The sequence below is a fragment of the Mauremys mutica genome, chromosome 2 (genome assembly GCF_020497125.1).
Source record: "Mauremys mutica isolate MM-2020 ecotype Southern chromosome 2, ASM2049712v1, whole genome shotgun sequence".
Classification (NCBI taxonomy): domain Eukaryota; kingdom Metazoa; phylum Chordata; order Testudines; family Geoemydidae; genus Mauremys; species Mauremys mutica.
Window position 1 is genome coordinate 284,210,197 of NC_059073.1, and position 24,542 is coordinate 284,234,738.

A 24,542-nucleotide genomic window follows, 5' to 3' on the forward strand; every position below is an offset into this window, starting at 1 on the left:
GTATAGTAGGGAATTAGAGGGGTTAGCCCCTCTTCTTCCACGACCGGTGCGGGCTCATGCCCAAGGCACCGGGCTTTAAGCCCTGTGCGGCTTGCCAGTGGCCTATGCCCATCGGCGACCCGCACGATTCCTGCCTGCACTGCCTCAGGGAATCGCACAGGACAGATAAGTGCCCAATTTGCACGGCATTCAAGCCGCGCACAAGAAAGGAGCGAGACTCTCGCCTTAAACAGCTCCTTACGGAGGCGGCACTTCAGCCCCCCGCTCCGTCCCCGGCACCGCCGAAACCATCCTCGGCGCGCAGTGCACCAGCGGCACCGAGCCGTCCCGGTACCGAGGCTCCTAAAGGGACGCAGACGGCACCGAAGTCCCGGCACCGTTCCCTCTCCCCCCAGAGGAAGCGGAAGACGGCGCACCCGGCTCCTAAACCTGCACCTTCGGGACAGCTTACCCAGCCACCTCCGGCACCGGCTGTGGTAGTGCACAAGCCGTGCACGGTTCCGCTGACTCCGGCACCTCAAGAGCCGTCGAGTCCGGTACCTCCCTGCTCCCCGGCGCCGACCGCGGTAGAGCTGCATCTCCCGTCCACGCCTGAAACATTTGTGACGGCGAGAGAGCTTATTCAGCTCGTAGAGGCACCGAGCCTCCGGCCCCCGGCAGCGCCGGTGCGGGCTGTTCAATCGTTGGGCAAGCCGGCAATGATGCGGCCCCAGACCCCTGACGGAAGAGAGGGGCGACGCTCCAAGCCTCGGACCCGGTCCCGATCCAGGCAACGGTCGCCGTCACGTCGGTCCCGATCCCGGCACCGATCCCAGTCTCGGTACCGCACCCCGTCCCGGCACCGGTCGCAGTCCCGGTACCGCTCAGTCTCGCGGTACTGCTGCCTATTAATTTAATTTGGTGACCCCTGGTTCCTGGGTTATGTGATAGGGTAAATAACACTTCCTTATTTACTTTCTCCACACCAGTCATGATTTTATAGACCTCTATCATATCCCCCCCTTAGTCGTCTCTTTTCCGAGCTGAAAAGCCCAGTCTTATTAATCTCAGCATATCCTCTTTCTCCTTAAACCCTGGACTCCTTTGCTGCTGCATCCCAAGCCCCTGAGTCACTGCTGGGACTCTAATGAACATCAGATCTTTGCATAATGTCCCTTGTTTTGTTTTGTGGCGACACTGGCCCAGGGCTGGGCCCTCAGTTTCTGGAGCTTGCAGCTGTGAGCGTAGGCAGCGCTTGATGACCCCTTTTGCAATCATCACCCATCTTTTTATAAACGAATAGAAACAGACTTTCTTTTCTGGATCTCTGCTGAGCCAGGGGAGGGTGTGTTGTCAGATAAGCAGTTGGTAAAGATTTGGGACCTGCTTAAGCAGAGGGAGAATTAAACCAGAGAACATTTAGGCAGAGGGGAGCCAAGCCTGGCACTAGGGGATCTAGCTGTACGTGCAACACCACAAACTTTCTGCACATGCTGTATGAAAAGTTCTTAAAAAAAAACGAATGGAAAGGAACTTGGAAGATCCCTGCAAATGCCAGGAGTGGCTGTCAGAATCTCCATGCTGGTTTGGCTGGCCCTGCTCAGGACATGCTGTACTCTAGCCCCGAGCGAATAGCCTTGTGTTGTGTTGTGTGTAAAACAGAGGCAGATCCTAGCTCACTCCCCTCTCAGATTAGGTCAACTGAGCTGAATATTCAAGGCCAAATCCTCAGATGGTGTAAGTTGCCTGTTGTCTTTAGTGATGCTGCGATGATTTACACCCACTGAGGATCAGGCCCCAAGAGTTGGGCTTTTGTTGTAAGCTAATGTTTCAGAGCGCCTGCTCCTGCCTGCTGTATCTGAGCGGGGCGGAGTGCTTCAAGTTCAAGAGGTGGAGGAAAAGCCTGGTAGGATGGCTCCTAGGGCACCTAATCTCTGTCCTTGGCACCGCCGTTGTTTCTTCAGCACCCGAAATCCAGTGCAAAGAGCAGTGGTACTCCACCTTCTACCTTGCCCTTTACAGGTGTATGGTTTATTGAGCAACCTGAACAGGTGGGCTGGGCCAGCCCAAGGCCAGAGTTATCTATCCACCCCTCCCTCTCGGTCTCTCTGGATGAAGGTTAGGTTATCTAATCTGTCTAAGGTGACTGTTGCTGTACTGTCTGAGTCCTATAGATACATTAGACAACATAATTTCTGTCATTAGTGGATCACAACCCACCTGCCCCCATTTCCATCCTCGTCCCATGCTGAATAAAGCACGGTGATGCTGAGTGGCGCTCTGGCTTCGTTAACGGGGGGAGTGCTGGGGCTGCACTGTGCTCTGATGGTGGCTCCACCTGATCCGGGGGAGTAGAGAGTTCGACACTGCAGGGCCCTCCCTCGGCCCAGAAAGCCCTACTCCCAAGCCTCAGGCCTCAAGCCACTTCTGCAAGCAGCCGAAGAAAAAGGTGTAAGGACACAGAGCAAGGGCTGCAGGAAAACACCTGGTGGTTTGGAGTACCCACCACCGCTATAGGTGTCAAACTGTGAGCCGTTCCTATCAGCTCCTCTGAACTTTATCCACTGGGACAGTCTTGCCACAACGGGTCCCTAGCCCAGTCCGTACCAAGCTCCTCTCCAGTGAGAGGCCCCTCCATCCAAATTACTGCCTATCCTGAAAGAGTGTCAGGTTTCTTATCCCCCTTGAATCTGGTGGCAGAAGGCATAACAAAGCTGGAGTGAAGCGGGTTTCACGCAGAGGCCAGCAGGCCTAGTGGGCAGGCCATGGCTCGACAGGCCTTCCACCCTGTAGTGAGTTGCAGTCAGGTCGGCAGGCCATGGCTTGTCAATCTTCCAGTGCTCAGGAGTTCTCCCAGACAGATGTCGGGGGGAGTGAGAAGTAGGGGGACCCAAGCTACCTCCCCACCAGGGCCCATGGAGGAGAGGCCTGGAATGTCTGTCACCTCTTCTTGGTGCGCCTGACCAGCCTCCCCAGGGTGCTCTCTCTTGCTCTGGGACATAGTCTCAGCTTGCTTTCCTCCAGCCGGGAGTCCCCAATCAGTCCCAGCAGCTCAGTCAGGTACCTGAGCATTCCCGAGCTCTCCTCTCAGTGTCCAGTTATCTCCCTCAGTGGGGAGGGAAAAGGGGCCCTCCCAGTTGAGTCTTACCCCCAGTCCAGACCCTCTCTTGTGGATCGCTTCGTCCCCAGAAGATGCAAATTGCGATCCTCCTGTTAGCCAGCCTCTCCTTCACTTTCCCTCCCTCCTTGACTGAAGTCCCTCCTCTGCAGATCCTCTATTTGGAGCATAATCTGCTGCTGCTGAGGGGCGGGGCCCTTTTGGCCTGGTACTGCTCCCTCCCTCCCTCAGTCTCCGTGTGGGGTCCGTAAATGCCATCGCAAGGAGTTATTATACAGACTAGGGCCCTGATCCTACAAAGACTTGCATGCAATCATGCAAAGACTTTATACTTGCAAGCAGTTCTATTTAACTCAATGGGGGCTACTCCCATCTTTCAAGTTAAACTCAGGGTATGTAAATCTTTATAGGATCAGAGCCTTAGACTCCTTTTGAAAGAACCCTCTAGGAGAGAGAGAAGTGGTAGCAACAGCACAAAGCCCTGTCTCGCAATACGGGTAATAAAAGAAATTCCCAACATAACTGAGACACAACAATCCCAATGTGTGAAATCTATACGCTTTTCAGGGCAGAGACTGCCTTTATTTTGGTGTTTGCTACAGCAGTGCTAAACAAATAATTGACTAATAATACTGTGGATCTGGTTTATTCAAGGAAACTGAGATCTTACATGGTTACATTCTTGTTTTAAAGAGAAAAGAGACTGCGTTGTACTTCCCATTTGTTTTTGTTATTAGGGCTGGTTTGAAGTCAATTCGATATGAGATCTGTAATAATTGGAGGTCTTTTCTCTCCTGGGTCTTGGCATTAGTTCTTTCTTGGTTGGTTTGGGGGTTTTTCCACGGTGTACTTTTCCCGTAGGAAATCTGTGAGGGGAAAAGAAGGGGGCGGGGGAAAGAATTGTCTCAAAACCATATGACTATTTTTCAAATCCTAGTAAGGGATCTGGACTGGCTACCCCTCACCCCCAGTGCTGCTTTTACAGTGGAACAAATGTATCCCAGATGTAAATGCAATGAGCCTGATCTGGTGATCTCTAGCACTTCAGGGGAGTGACTCCTGATTTACATCTGTTTAAAACAAAGGAGAAGGACATTCAAAGACTCTGAGGGTTCCTGACGTCAGTGGAGTTACACACCAGAGATGAAGTTGGCCCATTATGAAACACCAGTGGATTATTACAGATCTTATATCAAAATGACTTCGAATCAGCCCTGGTAACAAAGACCAGTGCAGTTTTGAGATGTATTGGCATCACATCTGGGGACAGAGATGGGGATAGATCCTCCTCTGGTGCACTTGAAATATTCATTCAGCCCTGGGCATCTTGTTACCAGACAGATATTGATGGTCTGGAGGGAGTTCTGTGGAATGCGACAAAGATAAGGGAGGAGTGAGGACAGATTTAAAGAGCTACATCTGTGCAGCTTGGCCAAGTGATGGCTAAGCCAGGGTACATGAGAATAGTTGGCAGATATTGGAATGGTGTGAGCGAGCACTAAAACTGTGGAGGGATTGCTTACCATGACTCAGGAAATAATGGGACAAAATGGAAAACAGACAGCAAGAGCTGTGAAGCTCTGGAGTTGTCTCCCAAGGGAAAAGGGAGAAGCCCCATCACCTGGGACGTTTAAAATTAGATTGGATCAAACATTGCAGGATCAGGGCTGCAATGAGATGCGTGCGGGTGGCTTCTGTGCTATTGAGGAGCCCCACTGATTTCAGTGGGGCACCGTGGGGCTGCAGAGATTTGAGAGTGCAGAGTCAGTCACAGTATTGGGGTCTAATAAGTGAACAGAAGGGGGCAGCCCTGCATCAAGTAGGAGATGGACTAGGTGCCTATTGATAGAGCCATAGATCCACCGCCAGAAGGGACCACTCGGATCATTTATCTGGGTCTTTTCCATCCCAAAGTTCTTTTGGTTCTAGGACCTCTGAGCTTAGGGAAACATCAGGTGGGAGAGGTCAGCAGGAGAGGGGCTGGGTATTTTTTTAGTTGGTTTTTAACATACATCTCATTGGCGCATGTGGCTGTCCAGTGTTGCACAGCAAACGCATACAAAGCAGAGAGCGGTCGATTTTTCCAAGAGCATCAGACTTCCCCTGTTGTAGAAGATCTGGGCCTTAGCCGCCATAACTCAATCCAGGGCTGAACTGCCCCAGTGTTCAGGGGACCTGTGGGTCAGAGGTTTGGGTTTGTGCTCATCTCTGGGTATTACAGCTAAGCTTTAGAAACCTGTTCCTTTAGTATTGTGTTAGTGTTGTTGTTTGTACTGCAGTTGCACCTAGGGGTGCCAGCCAGGGAATGGGGCCCCACACCAGTAGGCATTGTTCAGCCCCACATGGCTAAAAAGACAGTGCCTGCTCCGAAAGCCTTTGACCCCATGATCTGAATGGTAGCATGGATTCTCCAGGCCCTGCACACCTTCCTCCCCAGAGATCAGTCAGCTCTGGAGCCTAGCTCAGGCTTGATCTAGTAAAAAGCACCAGGGCCGGGCAGTGATGATTCCTTCTCTTCTTTACAAGCGATTCTGTCTGTGTTTGTAGGTTCCCTGCACACGGGCCGGAGTTCTCCACCCCCGGGGAGCGTTCCTGAAGAACAGCAGCAGATCGCTCGGCAGGGCTCCTACACCAGTATTAACAGCGAAGGGGAGTTCATCCCTGAGACTATGGACCAGAATGTAAGTGGAGCTGGCATGTGTGAGCTGAGTATCATCAGCATTAGGCAAATCAGATCATTACAACCCCCAGAGTGAGCTCGTTACTCCAGAGGTGGAGCAGTGGAGAGTTACTAGGTGTTGACCTGTGGCCCAGGACCTGATCCAGAAGGGGCAAGCACAGTTTATATTTTTACGTGCAAGGTTGCTTTCAGTAATGTAAGACACTGAAAGGCAAGTCGGAGGACGTTTCGACTTGGCAACAGGCTGAGGTCTAAGCAAGGTTGAGTAGAAAGCTTAGCTTAGCACAACTGGTCATAAGATTTTTTGCAATACGTAGCATGTGATAAGCAAGTACATCACAGACACTTATAGGCCATTGGGGGTATATGTAACCATGGAGAAACCACACTTCCGTATCAAAACCATTAGGAAATATATGGTGCAAATAGCTTTTGTTAGCAATCAGAACCTTAATTATGGTCCCCCAGAATGACAAACATGGGGCTGAGATGATGTGAGAGCATCCCAGTCCATTCCCTGTGATTGCAGAGGGGGCGGAAGTGCTGAGCTCTCCTCCCTGCTTCCCACATCCATGTTAGCTCCAGATATGGTTCCTGGCCCCACTATTTTCAGCCGTAGTGAAATTGGAGGGGAAAGCAACTTACGCCCCACTCCTTCCCTCTCCATTTGCTCTACCTCGATTCTGCAAGTTTCCCCATACAGATGGATCCCGATGCCCAAATGAAGTCAGTGGGACAGTATGTGGGTGCAGGGATCTGCTCGCATGGAGCACCTCACAGGATTAGGGCCTTAGAGCCCTGCAAACTGAAAACGCAGCCCTGGTGAGCACTGGCCACGTGGGAGGGATGCGGTGCTGCCAACGTCAAGAAGGGGATAAATGCCTTCAGAAATAGGCTGCTCTCACACTGCCACCAAAGAGGACATAGGGGAAGAAGTGTCTCTCCTGCGTTATCATGGCCCTTGCTAGCGACACAGGCGGGAAGGCTGGGCCAGGGTTTCCATGACAAAGTTATGTTTTCAAAGGTTTGTTATATGGCCATTAATAAACTGAACACTCTCTCTGGAGGAGCCTTGGCAGCAGCTGAGCGCAGATGTCTTGTGCGCCTAGCAGCCAAACACTGGGCTTGGACTGTTTGTAAATGGTTTCTGAGCTGCATTCATTAGGGTTAGATAAAGTGAAGGGAGGAGCTAGATCCTCAGCACATGTAAGTCAGCATGTGGCCATTGACTTCAATGGAGTTGCATTGATTTATGCCAGCTGAGGATGTGACCCTGTGCTTCACTGCTTAGCTGAGGACACCTGGGTTCTAGTCTTGGCTCTCACCAGCAGTGTACAGTGGGCCGGCCACTGCCCCTCCCATCCTCCCCCCCCCTGCCCAGGTGGCTACACTCTGGTGACTTGGCTGCCTGTAGTTGTTACCACCCAGGAGACAATTGGGGGTTGTAACTCTGGGGGCAGCTGGCTGCTGGTGGAGGGAGCATGGGGATCCAGGGAATGACAGACTGCACACTGGGGACTTTCCCGTTGCTCTCCACTGACCCTCAGTGGCCATCGCATGGGGTGGCAACAATGGGTCCCAAAGGACGGAGATCTCCTCGTTGGCTGGATTGCTGCAATGCCTCAGCCTTTGGGATAGAAGTGTGAAGGGGGAGTGGGGGAGTTACTGTTTCCGTTGGGACTCTCCTGCCAAAACATGAGTGTTGCTATGGCAGCCAGTTAAATAGCGGTAACCATAGAAACATCACAGGGAAAGAGAAGCATGCTCTAGTACCCTAAGCATAGCACGGGGCGGGAGGAATTCCTTGGCTTCTAATCCCACCTTCAAGCCTTCACCTCCCTGCCTCAGCTGCCCCCTCTGAAAGCTGAGCCTAGCACCGACCCCACAGGGGTGCTGGGGGGTGCGTGTTAGTTACTAGTTGTGAAGTGTCTTGTCGATGAAAAGGACTAAGTGGGATTGTTATAACACCGCTGGGTGGCATGGAGAAAATGCCATGGTAGTGGACGTGTGTGTAGCCTTTGTGGTTCCCTAAGCCACCTAGGAGAACAACTCCGTTGTTAACAGTCAGATATAATTAACACCATCTAGTAAAATGTGTCACCCAGGAGCCCACGCACATACAGCGTTTATTGACTCGCTGAGCTGGGGAGAGCAGAGTAAATTCCTTGATCTAACCTCCTTGTTACCCCTTTACCAACAGAGGGGAAGGGTGGGCTTGTGATTAAAGGCAGCGACCCAAAGAGTCAGGAGGCCAGAGTTCGGTTCCTGAGTGTGCCCCAGGTTAACAGGTGGCCTTGGGCACGTCTCGTTTGCCCTGACTTTCAAAAGCGCTGAAAATGTGGAGCACTCCCTGACTCTGCGCACGTTCAGAAATCAGGACGTCAATCCCTGTGCCTCGATTTCCCTATCGGTAAATAATAATGGAGAAGAAGAATCTCCATCCCTACTGTGTCAGAGGATTTAATTAATTTGTTTTCAAAATGCTTTGAGATCCCCTATTGGATGGGGTAACAGATGTACAGGGCCAGACCCTCCACTGCTGTAAGTCACTAATTTACACCTGCTGAGGATCTGGAGGATTATCTAAAACAGACTATTAGGATTTTCCGATTCAGGGTTTACAGCCCGTTGAGTCAATGTTTTCCCTTTTCCTTGCTGTCCAAAGATGCTTGAACCTTTCATCAGTCCTGATGAGTCACTCTCTGGGAGCTGCCAGTCCCTGGACAGATCTATAGACAGGTAAGTCAGATACATCATCATGGGCTTGCCTGCGTGAATAAAACCACCAGCCCTTCCAGTGCAAGTGTCTGAAGGAGGGAAAGAATTTGTTTTAAGATGTCCCAGGGGGGTTATGACTAGGAGAAATGGGCTGCACCTAAGCAAAGGGAAATTTAGACTGAATACCAAGAAATAAATCCTAACATGAGAGAGCTGTTAGCCTGCAGAATAGTCTCCCCGTGGAAGTGAGGGAAGCACCATGCCTTGAGTCGTATAATACTGGACTGGACAAAGGAGAGATGGGAACAGTTCTGCACCAGCAGGGGATTAGATAATCTATCTGACCTTTTCCCTCTCCAGTTTTTCTGGTTCTTGGAAGATCTTTTCCCCCTTTCATCCCTATGGATTTCTAGATCACTGGATCAATATCGCCTTAGCTGCTCCCTGCCTCCTCTCTACCCATAGAGTATGTTTTCAATTCAGTGTTGTAAATTGAGCAGTCACAGACCGACATCCACACCTCCAAAGGTGCTAAGGATACCAGAGGAAAAACAACTAAGCTCCTCTGCAAGAAGCAACTAGGACACATTGTGCTAAGTGACTGCAGGTCGTTAGCACTGCCAGTTAAATCCAGACCCGCCAGTGCATTTGTGACAGCTAACTTGCCCCAGTGCAGGTTAGTGTCTCAGATACGATGTCTTTTTTTCTTTTGGGAACCCATTTATTTTCCTTATCACTGATTTTCTTTCTTCCCCCATGACTGTTTTGACGATATTATATTAGCATCGCATTACAGCAGGTCTGATTTGTATCGATCTGATCCTTACGTGCGCTCCAACTTTGCACATTTCAGCTGTCTCAGCCCTACGCTCCGTTGACTTTTTGTGCCTTGTAATAATTTCCACTCACACAATTGCTCTTCATCAAATGTACATGAAACGTGGGCTCCCTTCCTCCCAGCCCATCCACTCCTCCTTGATATCGCAATTAAGTCTAAATATCCCTGGAGGAGGGATAGCTCAGTGGTTTGAGCATTGGCCTGCTAAACCCAGGGTTGTGAGTTCAACCCTTGAGGAGGCCATTTAGGGAACTGGGGTAAAATTCTGTCTGGGGATTGATCCTACTTTGAGCAGGGGGTTGGACTAGATGACCTCCTGAGGTCCCTTCCAACCCTGATATTCTATGATTCACCTGGAATAACAGCACAATGAACACAGCCCAGTTTCTCCTCCAAACCCTTAAAGTGACCTAGGGCTTGATCCAAAGTCCAGTGGAAACTCCCATCAGCTTGACTGGGCTTCAGGTCAGACCATGCTCACTTAGACCCCCCACCACCCTTACTCAGTTCACTGAGTCTTTGGCCTTGGCTACACTTGCAAGTTAGTGCGCGCGGGGCTGATTTAATGCGTTCTAACTCCTGAGGTGTCCATGCTGGCAAGGCACTTAGAGTGCCTGGACTCTGCAGCTGAAGTGCTCCTGGTAATCAACCTCCACGAGAAGCATAAAGCTTGCTGCGCTCCGGCTGAAACGCCAAGGTGTCAGTGTGGACAATGTGTTGCATTACTGCGCTGTGATTGGCCTCCGGAAATGTCCCATAATCCCTTGAAGTCAAGTGGCCACTCTTGTCACTGTTTTGAACTGCAGACATGGGGATATCCCCTTTCAAAGCTCTGCTTCTGACAGCTGGCATGCTTATCTGCTCCAGGACATAAAGCAAACCATTACTGTGGAATGCTGCTGCTGCCAAGGCAGGTGTGTGCGCGTAGTGGGGGGGCTGATGTCAGGAGTTTCCCTCTGCTGCTGTCTGAACTTACAAGACAGCATGCTGACACACTCTGTGTCTCCCAAAACACACTGTCTCTCCCCCTACTTACACACAACACACTCCCTGTGTCACTCCACTTCCCCCCCCCATTTGAAAAGCATGCTGCAGCCGCTTGCACACTGGGATAGCTACCACAATGCACTGCTCTCCGTGGCATTGCAAGAGCTGCTAATGTGGCCATGCCAGTGCGCTTGCAGCTGACAGTGTAAACATACTGCAGCGCTTTCCCAGCTGCTGTCTCCGAGGGCTGGTTTAACTCACAGCGCTCTACAGCTGCAGGTGCAGCCATGCCCTAAGGGTGTCTGAGCTGGTGCAGCTTGCATGGTGCGGGGCGGAAGGGAGAAGCGCTTCAAGGAAAGCAACTAACAGAGGGTGTAAGAAGGTGTCTCTTAAAGCAGATCACCTGGCTCCTTGATACTCTCACATTGGCAAGCTGGTGTAAATAAGCCTAAAGGAGCCAAGCACCTTGGGTATCCCCTTGGAATTTGGCCTAGGGACTTCTGGGTAATGGCTGCAGAACTGGACCCTTCACTGGGTGGTGCAGATGTTGTTTCCAATTTCCTGGTATTGGCTGAGAGGACAACCTACATGTGTGGGCAAAAAGAGGAGAGAATTAAAATGTGAGGGCTCTTTCTGTTTGTTACCCAATTCTGTGCCAGCATGTTCTGTACAATTAACACCTGACCAGCTCCAACCGTGCCGGCCCACCGGTCTCTGAGTTAGGAGAGAGCAAAGAGTGGTATAAAGCCTCTTCTCCAAACAACCAAACCTGTCCTTGTCAGAGCTCCATGACTCAAAGCCTTCTCGTCTCAGTTCCTTCCAGGTAACGTCACCTCAGGGGGACTTTGTCTGAGGACCTTCTAAGAGAGTCCAAAATAAAGTTTAGAATGAAAACTCAGTCTGAACTCAGCAGTCACCACTGATCAAAGTCCCAATACACTGTCATTCTGCATGGCATTTTTTCACACTAACTCTACCTCAAACTGCTTCATGGAGCTACAGTGACTAATGCAGTTAAATAATCAGAGCAAGATGAGGCAGAAAGCAAGAGACACCTTGTAGGCAATGAGGAAAAGCTATTTTCAGCTGAGATTTGAAATCAGAGGAATATAATTGAAATAAAAGGCTAGGGAGGCTGGTTCACCTGGCAGGAGCTTGAGAGGAGAAGGCTCTTGCGCCAGTACTGCTGAGGTGGTGTGGAGGCTCCGAGAGAGGAGGGAAGAAAGAGGAAGAGGCATGAAGAATTGATGGATTTTAAGTGCTCCTGGGGGAATTCTGCACCAAACAATTAAAAATTCTGTGCACAATTTTAAAAAATACTGCGTATTTTGTCAAAATAATATAATCATGCCAGTTTCAATTATTTTGATCATTTATTTCAAAATATGTGTCAGCAACTATGTCTAACAATACAGACAACAAAAAAGATTCAGGAAATGTCTTTTGACACATAGATTCCTTACTAGGCGTGTGAATCCAGAACTTTGAGTAATTCTGTTAAATGACAATACAGAAGCGTATTTCCCACACCCCTCAGAAGCAGTGCAAAGGCTTGGGGGAGTCAGGTAATGGAGGAGCAGAGGGAGAAGGAAGTAATCGCTGTGAAGAAGCCTGGGTGTGAACTTGGAGGGATGTTGGGTGTGGGTGAAAGTCTGAAACAGGTTGTTTTTTGGGCCGGGAGGAATTGTTAGGGAGCTTCCCCTATGCAGACCCTTGCTGACCCCTAGCCTCTCATTTAGTCAAGCACAGCTGCCCACATCCCCCCAACCCCATGTGTCCTTGCACCCCCACTCAGCCACCTCTCCTCCCTGCATCCCCTCTCCCCCATGTGTCCCTGCGCCCACACTCAGCCACCCACCATGTGGTCCTGCGCCCACACTCCGGTTCAGCCCCCTGCCCCAGTCTGTCCCCCCCAGCCTTTCTGAGCTCCAGTCTGTGAGCCCCCCGTCCCAGCAGGTCCATCTGCCCCATGCTGTCCGTCTCCCTCCACCCCCATATCCCATGCCTCCTCACCTGGCCCAGTGGGCAGGATGCTGTGAGGAAGACAGCCTCTTTCTTTTCCTTATCCACAGCTGCGGGAGCAGCTGCTTTCTGTTTAGCTGCCACAGTGACCCCTGATGAGCAAATGACATAACTGCAGCATCTTTCTAGCACATGAATTCTGCGCATATGCAGTGGTCCAGCATTCCCGCAGGAGTATTTACAGATGTTTAACAGAAGCTACTAAAGTTAGACATTTTAAAATCAGAAGCTCCATATAACTTCATCCAAGAATTTTAAAAGGTCTGGCCGAGTAGCTTGCTGCACCATTAATGTGGATTTTCAACAAGTCTTGGAGCACTGGGGAAGTTCCAGAAGACTGGAAGAAAGATAATGTGCCAATTTTTAAAAAGGGTAAATGGGATGACCGCAGGTACTTATAGGCCTGTCAGCCTGATATCGATCCTAGGCAAGATAATGGAGCAGCTGATACCGGATTCAATAAAGATTTACAATTACAGAGGAAACATTTTTTTACAGTTATAGAGCAAATACTTTTAAGGAGGGTAATGTGCATAATACAAATCAACACCACACAATATTTTGATTAAAAATTAGAATGATATAAAATTAATATGGCACATGTTAAATGGATTCAAAACTGTCTAACTGGTAGGTCTCAAAAAGTAACTATAAACAGATATCCGAGGGGTAGCCGTGTTAGTCTTGATCTGTAAAAAGCGACAGAGTCCTGTGGCATCTTATAGACTAACAGAAGTAGTGGAGCATAAGGGTGCCACAAGACTCTTTGTCGCCATAAACAGAGAATTGTCATCAAGTGACAGTCCTGCAAGGATTTGTTCTGGGCCATATGCTATTTAACATTTCTATCAATTGTCTGGAAGGAAACATAAAATCATCACTGATAAAGTTTGCAGATGACACAAAAATTGGGAGGGGGGAGCTGTAAATAATGATGAAGACAGGTCACTGACTCAGTGAGCTAGATCACTTGCGCAAGCAAACAATGTACATTTTAATATGGCTCAATGTATGCATCTGGGAACAAAGAATGCAGGCCATACTTGCAGGATGGGGGACTCCATCCTGGGAAGCAGTGACTCTGAAAGAGATTTGGGGGTTGTGATGTGTAATCTGGTGAACATGAGCTCCCAATGTGATGCTGTGGCCAAAAGAACAGAATGCGATCCTACAGTGCATAAACACAGGAATTTCAAGTAGGGAATAGAGAGGTTATTTTACCTCTGTATTTGGCATTGGTGTGATCACTGCTGCTGGAATCCTGTATCCAGTTCTGGTGCCCACAATTCAAGGAGGATGTTGATAAATTGGAGAGGGTTCCGAGAAGAGCCATGAGAACGATTAAAGGATTAGAAAACCTGCCTTAGACATGGTAGACTCAAGGAGCTCAATATCTTGATCTTAACAAAGAGAAGGTTAGGGGTTGACTTCATCACAGTCTGTAAGTACCTACCTGGGGAACAAATATTTAATAATGGGCTCTTCGGTCTAGCCAAGAAAGGTCTTAACACAGTCTAATGGCTGGAAGTTGAAGCTAGACAAAGTCAGACTGGAAATAAGGTGTACATTTTTAACAGTGAGAGTAATTAAGCATTGAAACAATGTACCAAGGACCATGGCAGATCCTGCATCATTGACCATTTTTAGATCAAGGTTGTATGTTTTTGCTGAAAGATCTGCTCTGGGAATTATTGTGGGGAAGTTCTATGGCCTGTGTTACACAGAAGATCAGACTAGATGAGCACAAGTTCAATTCTGACCTTGGAATCTGAGACAATGTGGTCCAATGTTGTTCTTATTCTGGAGGTGGTGATAAGGCAGGCGAACCAATGGGGGGGAAGAGAGGAAAGCTTATCATGGGCTGTTGAGAAATGCTTTATGAAAATTACCATTTTTCTCCATAGCAAAACCATTAATAATACATAGTTCTTATGTAGGGCTTTTCATCATTAGATCTCAAAGCGCTTTATGAAGGAGGTCACTGTCATTATCCCCATTTTACAAATGGGGAAACTGAGGCAGAGAGAGGTAATGCGCCTTGCCCAAAGTCAATGGCAGAGCCAGGACTAGAACCCAGGAAGCCTGAATACCTGTCCAGCGATCTGTTCTCAGCTTGAAAGCTTGATTCTCTAACATACTGAGCACCCTCCCCTCCCCAGTAGACTCAGTGGAGTTGTGGGTGCTCAGCACCTCATAGGATTCTCCATAATACAGGGAGCAAGTAGCTTATTCCCAGCTTTACAGCAAAAGGGAGCTCCTACAGCTTCATATGTACCAAGTGTGGCAGACGGGGGTGTCAGTGTATAATTCCATGCCCATCAAGTGATGTTAAAAGACCAGGAAAGTTGCAAAGTTGAGCACTCACTTGTCAAGAAATGAGGACATTAATTCTGCTCTCTTGTGCCTATGCATCACTGTGGTACAGTCTTTAATTACAGGATCCTGTGCTGTTCTTTCCACAGGATCCCTGCCTCATTCAGTGCACACATCTCCAGCAAAGCACATGCTTAACTTTAAGCACATGAGTGTTCCCACTGAGTGCCCCTGGTTAAAGTTAAGCACTTGCTTAAGTATTCTGCTGGATCAGGGCCTGAATCAAAGAAGCTCGCGTAGTACATTTGTCTGGAGTTCAGTGCATCCTGCCTCGTTCTGTGTAAAAGTAGTATGTGATATATTATCGATGTATAATGAATGCAGACGTGATTCAGATCCCTGGAGCTGTTTGAAACAATAAGGTGTTTCTGTCTTTTCCCACAGCCCGCCCTTTACCCAAACCCCTGTTCCCAGACGGAAGAGCCAACCCAAAGACAGTCTTGATTGCCTGGGTAAGGATATGTCGGATTTGGTGTCAAAGTAACAGCACAGCCATGCGGCAGTAATGCGGGCTTTCAAAATAGCTGTGTGTGAATCAGACGACAGAACGGAATACTACTGGGTTAAATCATTCAAAACAAACCAGCTTCACTGCTCACGTTATAAGTAGCCACTGCAATTCTTAAACCTAGACACGTTTCAAAATCTAAGGACCCAGTGCTGCAAACAGATACTGCCAAACTTAATGATCACTGTAAGCCTTTTGGAGTGAACAGGACTATTGAGGATCCTAAATGCTATGGGGCCTGATTCTGAAATCAGTTTCGTCCTCCTCCTCCCACCCCCAGTGTAAATCGGGAGTAACTCCACTGAAGTTAATGGCGATAGACTAATGTAAAGCTGATCTGAGATCAGAATCAGGCCCTATGCCTAGTAGTAAGTGCTTGCAGGATTGGGTCCTCCTGCTTGTTCTATTTGTTTACTTCTTGCCTTTCTCTCATTTGGGGAGAAGAAAATAAGCTACTCAGTTTCACCTTCATTTCTAATCAGATTCACTTTCAGATTCTTATGTGCTGTGTTGCTTATTGGGGTAGGGCTAGCTCAGTGGCTTGAGCATTGGCCTGCTAAATCCAGGGTTGTGAGTTCAATCCTTGAGGGGGCCATTTAGGGATCTGGGGTAAAAATCTGTCTGGGGATTGGTCCTGCTTTGAGCAGGGGGTTGGACTAGATGACCTCCTGAGGTCCCTTCCAACTCTGTGATTCTATTGGATTGCAAAATACTGCAGAGGGAAAAAAAATTCTCCATTTGCATTAATAAGAGATGCAACCAATAACATTGGAAATGCCCTTATGGAAAGTGTATTGGTAACTTGTAGGGATCTTAGTTTAATGCTCAGCTGAGCATAAATGTCCAGCTGGTTAAGTCATGGAAACTTCATAGTACTGTAATGGCTTTTGCTACTAAAAATGGACTCATGGCTATCTGCCGATAGCAGATAACACATTTTTGGCTTGAGGCAGCACTTAGAGATCGAACCAGGGAACTTGAGGCTTTAAGTCCAATACTTGCAGTGAAGTTTTAATATGTCCCTGGTGGCAATGGATTCATTTCACTTGAAAACACGACTCCGCATCAGTGCTCACGCATGGCTTGTCGTTAACCTCTTGACCTGGCATTGTTGCTTTTCTTGCTGCCCATACTTCAGCCATTGTGTGCTCTGCCCCAGCGCTAGAGTAATGGTAAAATCATGCTGAAGTCAGGCCGATGCCAGGAATGGTCTCCAAGGAGCAGCTCCTGGCTCTGGGCTAAAACAAACAATCCTTCAGAATAAGCTGTTTAGTCAGGATTTGATAGGGGAAAAACAGGAGGTGAAAGATGAGGGGGAGGGAATTGAAGATATTTTAATCTAATGTTGTTCTATGCTACCAGTGATGGCATCCTGTACTTCTCATTATAAATGTTTCTATCCCTATCCATCCATCCATCCCTTTCTCTCTCATGTAATCTCATTTTAACTCAAATTTTAGCACTTTTACCCAACATAATCTCTTGTGTCTAACTTAATTTTCTCTCTCTGGTGGTGTTCTGATTATATAAAACCTCATGCTCCAGGAATTAAACTAGTCTCAAACATTTATGGCCCAGCATGACTCCTTAATGAGGGGCAGATTATTTTACATCGGCCTGCTCTGGGGTTCTTGCACTTTCCTCTGAAGCATCTGGCCACTGGCCACGATGGGATACTGGACTAGATACACCTTGGGTCTGATCCAGTATGGAAGTTCATTAGTTTCCTAAGCGGCAGATTTATAACCCTGAATAGAACCAGGCATAGTTCGGTGTAAATTCCCTGCTCTCTAACCAATGAGGTGGAGAAACTAGCTGTGGCGTGGATTAGGACGGTGGCAAAGGGGTTAGGAAAGACTGAGAATATGTGTGGGGTCGAGCACAGAGAAGGGGGCATAGAGGCAACCAGGGACAATGGGAGGAGGAGGAAAGTAGAGAGATGAGAAAAGAAAACAAGAGACACCGACGCAAGACAATGTACCCCATTGCAGAACAATGGCTCTTCTCAGTCACATACAAGAAGTTATGGCTCCAAGGAAGCCAGGTCTAGCTTAGAAAGAGGCAGGAGCAATTGTGATGGGGCCAAACCATCTGAAGAAATAAAAATAAACTGGGCTGCTGAGCCTTTCTTTAAATATTGTGGACCATAGCCTGCTCCTATTGAAGTCACTGGCAAAGCTTGTGGTGGTTTTCTGGGGCCAAGATTGGTCCCCTTTGCCCCCAGCCTTTTGTCCACGATGGGCAGATTTCAGAAACGGGCCATGGAAGATGTTTCATCTTGGGAATGAACAGTCTTCTGCCAGGTCTCTCCATTGCATTTTCATGTGAAAAACAGAACTTCCAGTGAGAGATGCTCCAGGAGTTCCTCACAGAGTCGATCTAATGGAGATTTTTCTCTTTCTCTCCTGTCAGATTTCGATATCCCATTTTGTGAGCGATTCGGGAAAGGTGGGACCTTCCCCAGACAATATCACCTTTCCCAGAGCCGCAAGGACTATAGCGACGGTGAGACAATGACCAGTGCATGTGGACTTGGGGGAAAAGCTCGCTGATGGCCTAAGCCAAGGCATAGAGCATTGGCCTGGACAGGAGCAACTTGGCATGAGTTCTTGGCTCTGCCACAGACTTCCTGTGTGACCGCGGGCAAGTCACTTGAACTGCTCTGGCCCCATGTGAGCACTGCTGGCACACATTGTAAGTTCCCTAGTGTGTGTTAATGCAGTTACTGTTTGAAATGGGACTATGTTAACACAAACAAGGAAACTTTTAGTGCACACTAGCAGGGTCCACACGGGCCACTTAATGCGCAACATGCTAGTGTGCGTTAGAATTTGCTCCTTCTGGCGTGGACTAAAGCACTGTGCAGACAGCCCCTAACTCCCGTTCTCTCAGATGACCCTTTCCATAGGCGCTGACTTCCCCTGTACCCAGGGGGTGCTCGACGTGCCTCGCCCCCACTCCTCCCCTTCCCCCAAACCTCTGCCCCCGCCCCTGCTCTGCCCCTGCCTCTTTCTGTTCCCTCCCCTAAGCGCGTCCCATCCCTGCTCCTCCTCCTCCTTCCTGGAGCCAACCTGCATGCCACGAAACAGTTGTTCGCGGTGTACAGGGGGAGGCGCTGGGGCGGAGGAGGGGGCCTTGGCTGCTGGTGGGTGCTAAGCACATGCTAATTTTTCTCTGTGGGTGCTCCAGCCCTGCCTCAAAGAACGTGGAGTATACGCTGGGAATTAGACTCCAAGTTGCCCTGTGATTGATTGATTGATTTTATTAAACCTGTATAGCTGGTGAAAACCACTGTGTGGACACACTTAATTTGATTTAAACCTGGCTTATGTTAATTTAATTTAAATTGATTCCTTGACAAGTTAAGCAAAGGTTTTAATCAACTTAAAAATGCCCAGGCAGGGTTTTGCATCGGTTTAACTAAGAGCTTGTCTACACTGTGCTGCAGCATGGACTATGGGGGTGCGAATAGCAGAGTGCACTGAATGGTTGGGCTGTCACTGCCCTGTGTGGACACTGCAGCAGCGTCTCCGTGGGGCAGCTAGAGCACAATGCTGCAATGTACACCTCTGAGGCAAAGCAACTGAAACAGGGACCACTCTGAATCCAGACAGGGTCTGAGTGTATGACGAGAGACAAGACGTTGCATGTCCTTGTCAGTAATTCTCCTGCTTTCCTCACGAAGGCCGAAGTACTTTCCCAAGAAGTTACATCCCTCAGGAGAATCGGTTTCAGCTCGTCCCTTCCAGCAGAACAAAGAGCTTCAACGGGGACAGCAAGCTCCTCACCTTACAGTACGAGGAGCACAGGGCCAAATGGTGGATCGACTGTGACAAGGGACTGCAGGTTTTCAGCACGTCCCCCAGCAAGTCCAGGAACTGTGAGTGAATTTCAACAGGTTGCTGTGTAGAATCTCAGGCTGTGATCTTGTCTTCTAAGTATGGTCAAGCGGGGCTGGTGGAGGGGGAACCTCCAAGGAGAACTCAGGGGCTGGGGTGGATCAGCAGATGGCACTTCCCTCTCAGTCCTGAGTCAGTCCTGAACCAAAGGCATGAGGAGGGATAGCTCACTCCACTGCCCTGCTAAACCCAGGGTTGTGAGTTCAATCCTTGAGGGGGCCATTTAGGGCTCTGGGGCAAAAATCTGTCTGGGGCTTGGTCCTGCTTTGAGCAGGGGGTTGGACTAGATGACCTCCTGACGTCTCTTCCAACCCTGATATTCTATGAATGCCCCAGCATGGTGTTAAGTGGCGCTCTGCTCCCGGGAGACAGCTCCAAGAGAGAGCCCTGACTGCTCACGGTCAATTAAGATCTCCTGGCACTTTCCAGAAAGATAGGGATGTTCTGGCCAAATTCCATCCTGGGCAATTATATTCCACCTGCAGCTGCAGTGGGATAAATGATTCTCCACTTCCTGCTCTGAACGGCCACATAACAGTGCTGTGCCCTGTTAACCATCGCTTGTGTTCCACTCCAGCAGTGGCGGCACGTCACTGGGGGGTAGTGAAGGGACTCCAGCATTACACAGCAAAGCATTCTCAGCCCTTGCAGGAGGGAAGTCACTGTATCAATGTACATCCTTGGGCCTGATCCTGCTCTCGCTTACACTGGTGTAAATCAGGTAAGCCAGTGGAGTGAAAGCAGCGTGAATGGGATGGGAATCAGGCTCTAAGCGTCGCTCTGTGGTAGGTGCTAATGCACTCTGTGTGCCCGCACTCATTGCATAGCAGATTAGATCTGCATTGCAAAGGGTCCAGTGACCCCTATGCTGTGTCCTGACTGTGCCATCAATGTCCCTCCTGCAGCCCTGCAGGCGCCAGTGAACTGGAGGTTGGGGAAGCTTCTTGGCAGAGGGGCCTTCGGAGAGGTTTATCTCTGCTACGACGCAGACACCGGCAGGGAGCTATCAGTGAAGCAGGTGCCCTTTGACCCAGACAGTCAAGAGACGAGCAAGGTGAGTGTGAGGACTGGACTGAGCCTTCCTGAAGAGCTTATGGGGTTGTTTAAACAGCGGGTCACAACTTGGGGCGAGGGGGTCACAGTCATCCTGCCCTTCCCATATTGCTGAGTGGGATGAAGGTCCTGAGATGGGATCTGCTGGCATCTATTGTCCCCCATGCCACCACTAGGCGATGCATGACTGCCGTGCATAGTTCCTGTATGTGCTGTGCTGTCCTGTCCCTCCTGGCTCAGGGCTGTTCGTGACTTCCCACAGAGCCCATGGACACCTGCCACGGCCTAAGCCATCCAGTGACCGTTCATCTTCCCCTCCAGGACCTGCGTGATGCTAGCCTAGCCTGCGTCGCCAGTCTCATCTCCTGTCCTTTCTGCTCTTCTGTGATGCCAGCCCCAGGGCTCCATTCGCCACCCTCCACTCCCATCTCTGGATAGCCCATTTGCCCAGCCTCTGCTTTTCCCACATGGCTGCTCCTCCTGAAAGCTTGGTGCTGCCCTTCAGAAACAAGGGAATAAGTAAATCTTTGCCTGCATCTCTCGCTAACAGTCCCAAGCAGAGTCCCTTCTCTGCCTTTCCCAGTGCATCCTGACTGTCTTTTAGGCTGTAATCTCCTTGGGAGAGCAGCCATCTTTCTTCTTAGGTCTTGTACAGGGATATAGTCAGTGCTTCAGAAATCCTCTAGGAGAATAAGCTTGAATGTGGCAGTATTTCTGCAGTGATGCGACGTTCGTAGGTCTTTCTTTTCATCGTGTAACGTTCTGTATTGTCGCAGGAGGTAAATGCCTTAGAATGTGAGATCCAGCTGTTGAAGACCCTTCGCCATGACAGGATAGTCCAGTATTACGGTTGCTTGCGGGACCCGGAGGAGAGGAAGTTGTCTATCTTTGTGGAATACATGCCAGGGGTAAGTGTGACAGCAGCCAACCCATGTGGTTATTTACAGAGATGGACCTGAACCAGAGAGCTGAATCCAAACGCCTCCCAGCTCAGGCGAAGTTTGGATCTGGAGTCAAATTTCGCAACCTGGCCTTTGTCTATAATGGGCCAAATCAAAATCCTGATTCCAAACACCCCTGAAATTTGGGGCAGTCAGATCCTGATTTGAACATTGCAGAAGGGCCCTATCTGTGTGACACAGCCTGGAATGTGAACACGGCCAAATTTGGGATTGGATCCAGATCTGGATCCAATCTCTGTGGCTTGGGCCCATCCCTAGTTATTTATTACAAAGCACTCTGGGAAAGGTTAATTGTAGTACGATCTGCACGCAGCTATCATGAGTTATTTATTTATTCTGATACGTGCACATTGAAAACACAACATTACTAATTATCCTGTCCTTGGAGACCAAGTCGTCTCATGGCGATGCTGTTTTATCATGTCAGGACGTCACCAGGTCATGACTCTGTTTGTGTAGAATGAAATATCTCCAGAGGCAATGTAAAATCAAGATGCTTCAGTGTTCTGCTAGGTGGCGCAGGGGATGTAACTTGCATCTTTTCTTACTACTTTAAGTTAAACCAGCCTAAAATCCCTGGAGCAGAGCTTCAGCTAGTGTAAACAGCAGTGCTGAGTTACACTGGCTGAGGATCTGGCCCCCTCAGCCCCACCTACCCACGTGTTATTTACACCTCCTTACACATCATCTCTGGATTTGTCCTCTAGACTGTGGGGGAGCAAACCTATGTTTATTCATAGATTTATTTTTTTTTAAGGCCAGAAGGGACCATTCGATTATATAGTCACAAATAGCTTTGGTAGAAAACATGGTAGAAAATCCCCCATCAGATCCACATGAACGACAATTTGAACTAGCCCCCTAGCACAATCCCCTCTCTCTGGCCACAGCCCCATGAACCCATTTGTTTCTGGAGGCTGTCTTCCTGATCCCTGACATAAACCCCCAGGCATGGGACCAAAAGGATAAGCCCAGTGCAGTGTAATCAGTCCCCTCGCTGTTCGTTCTAACAACATGCCCATGTCTGTAACCTGCCAGGAAGCCAGCGTTTGCGCTGGGGCTGTTTCCTGTTCCTGGATCGGAATGTTTGTTTTCCTTCCGATAAACCAGCGCTCTGGCCAAATAAAGATTGACTTTCACTCTGCGGCAACGGCTTATTTCACAACATCAGCCCAGGGCTCTGCTTTCTCGTGTACTGTTGGTGGAAGAGGACCAGCTCCCAAGCTGTACGGAGCAGCAGTTCTGAAGTGCTGCCTCTGGCTGAGATTCTGATTTGATGCAGCTGGCTTGGCAAGAGCTGCATGGGGTCTAGCTTGTGCGGAACCTTCCGCACCACGGCTGGCGCTAGCCGGTGTCGATAGCCTGTCGGTTTGTAATTCACCCATTTAAACAATTGTTGGAGTGTCTTCCGCACACACACAACCCGCATCCTCCTTTAAATTAAACTGAGGGCGAAAGGGGCTGGTCTGTTTGATTCCAGTACAAGATGAGATCCTTAAAAGGGTCCTGCCGCAGTGCAACCTTCATGTCCAGTGCCCACCCCACAGACTGAGATCCACAGAAGGTCAGAGTGGAGGGCTCAAATGCCTAACCAAAGATTTTTCCATCAGAGGACATTGACAGAACCCCAAATGATACCCAGCTGTAGTGGGGGAGGGCCCCTGATAGGTTCCTCCTCCTGGAACGCCATTGGCCACCCCCTTTAAAGTGGGAGGAAGCAAAACAGGAACCCAGAGCTAAGCAAAAGCTCAGGCTGCGGGGGGGAGGGGGGGGGTGAGGTCAGAGACAATAAGAATGTCAGTGGGAGACTGAGCAGAGAACCCAGACAACCCCTGCTGCTCCCCTGGACTGACAGCCCTGGAGACTGTCTATCCATAGAACAGGGGCCAGGGCGAGCTTCCCTCAGACAGGATGGAATCCTTCCTTAGCATTTGGAGTCCTGTAGCTGGGTAGATCCTTTCGTGTAAATCTTCTCTGTGGAACAACCACTCTGGCTGGCTTACCTGGAGATTGAGCCAGGGAGCTGTAGACCTAAAAGCCTCAGAGCTTGAGCTAAAGCACCCACTTCATTACCTTCAGCAGTAAAAACTCATGCTTTGAGATCCAGCGTTCCTAGGATCAATCCTGGCAGTGGATCCAACCAGGGATGTTGTTACATCTGGTTGTCTATATAGGCTCCAGCTGAGCTTCCCCAGCCTAGGTAATAGGAGCCTATATAAGAAAAAGACCCAAAAATCGGGACTGTCCCTATAAAATCGGGACATCTGGTCACCCTAGAAATGTGATGCTAAAAGAAAGTGTCTCTTTGTCCCGCTTCAGTGCCTAGGCAATGTGTTGAAGTCTCCGAGTCAGCTCCAAACTAACGTGTTCCTTTCGCTCAAGCGGTGAGAGGATCAAGCTTTATGTAAACGAATTTCCTACAAGCAAGCTGACCAATGATGTGATCCAGCCACTAGAGGGGGATAGAGAACTATGTTGCATTAGCAAGGGCTGTAGGTACAATACTGCCCTTTCTCATCCGTCCCATGGGGATATTGTAATTCAGGTGTGATCCTTGCTCCATTATGTTTCAGTGTCTCTGATTTCTTATATTCTTCTTTTATATCTCAGTTAGATTCAGTAAAGCTTTTTATAAACCAGAAAGTAAACCTGAAAACCTTGAACTATTTACGCTAAACGGTCTGTTCCACCTTGTATTTAGTTGCCACTCTGAATACATTTCCCAGACCTGGAGAAGAGCTCTGTGTAGCTCAAAAGCTTGTCTCTCTCACCAACAGAAGTTGGTCCAATACAAGATATTACTTCACCCAGCTTGTCTCTCAGAAAATGGTCACAGAAATATAAACGCCAGTGTGACACAATACGCATCATTCACTCCTGTGGTTTGTGTGTATGTGTTTCATTTCCAATAGGGTTCCATAAAGGACCAGTTAAAAGCATATGGTGCTCTGACCGAGAACGTCACCCGGAAGTACACCAGGCAGATTCTGCAGGGAGTCTTCTACTTACACAGCAATATGATTGTCCACAGGGATATTAAAGGTAAGTAGATTGGACTGTGAGATCGCCTTCCTACTCTGATCTAGTAGCACCTTAAGTAGTGTCGTGGAAAAAGTCACCCACACATTGATTTTAGTTGAGAGACTCAAGCCTGAGGCCCATTTATTGACACACACCAACGCGTTGAGGATAGCAGTGTTGAATCTGCGCCCCCGATACAAAGCACGCGGAGACTTTTAAAGCTTAAAACCGCAAACAAATTACACATAGTTAAGTAATGATAACCATATTAGGAATAAAATTACACACGCTTGAGCAGCAGCAACCTTATTAGGAAAAATAGTTAGGGTCCTTTGGTACTTTCCAGCCATCTGTTGCAACCTTGCCTAGGATGGGTGAAATGTG

The 24,542-nt window shown here is 48.9% G+C and overlaps 1 protein-coding gene and 1 long non-coding RNA gene across 7 annotated transcripts in view; one reads left to right on the forward strand and one right to left on the reverse strand.

Moving 5' to 3' along the window:
- LOC123363951 (mitogen-activated protein kinase kinase kinase 3-like) overlaps nucleotides 1-24,542 on the forward strand; it is a 114,388-nt gene that overhangs the window by 79,272 nt on the left and 10,574 nt on the right. For all 6 annotated transcript variants that reach the window (XM_045005571.1, XM_045005572.1, XM_045005577.1 and 3 more), the window contains 8 exons: nucleotides 5,645-5,778; nucleotides 8,443-8,516; nucleotides 15,100-15,167; nucleotides 17,636-17,728; nucleotides 18,909-19,103; nucleotides 20,028-20,176; nucleotides 20,952-21,083; nucleotides 24,050-24,179. In XM_045005571.1, the coding sequence (XP_044861506.1) occupies nucleotides 5,645-5,778; nucleotides 8,443-8,516; nucleotides 15,100-15,167; nucleotides 17,636-17,728; nucleotides 18,909-19,103; nucleotides 20,028-20,176; nucleotides 20,952-21,083; nucleotides 24,050-24,179 (975 nt within the window). The remainder of the gene's footprint in view (nucleotides 1-5,644; nucleotides 5,779-8,442; nucleotides 8,517-15,099; nucleotides 15,168-17,635; nucleotides 17,729-18,908; nucleotides 19,104-20,027; nucleotides 20,177-20,951; nucleotides 21,084-24,049; nucleotides 24,180-24,542) is intronic.
- Nucleotides 3,728-7,513, reverse strand: LOC123363952. Its single transcript, XR_006576955.1, has 2 exons — nucleotides 7,319-7,513; nucleotides 3,728-3,963 (listed from the first exon to the last, which is right to left on the reverse strand). It is a non-coding gene; the product is annotated as an uncharacterized LOC123363952 (long non-coding RNA).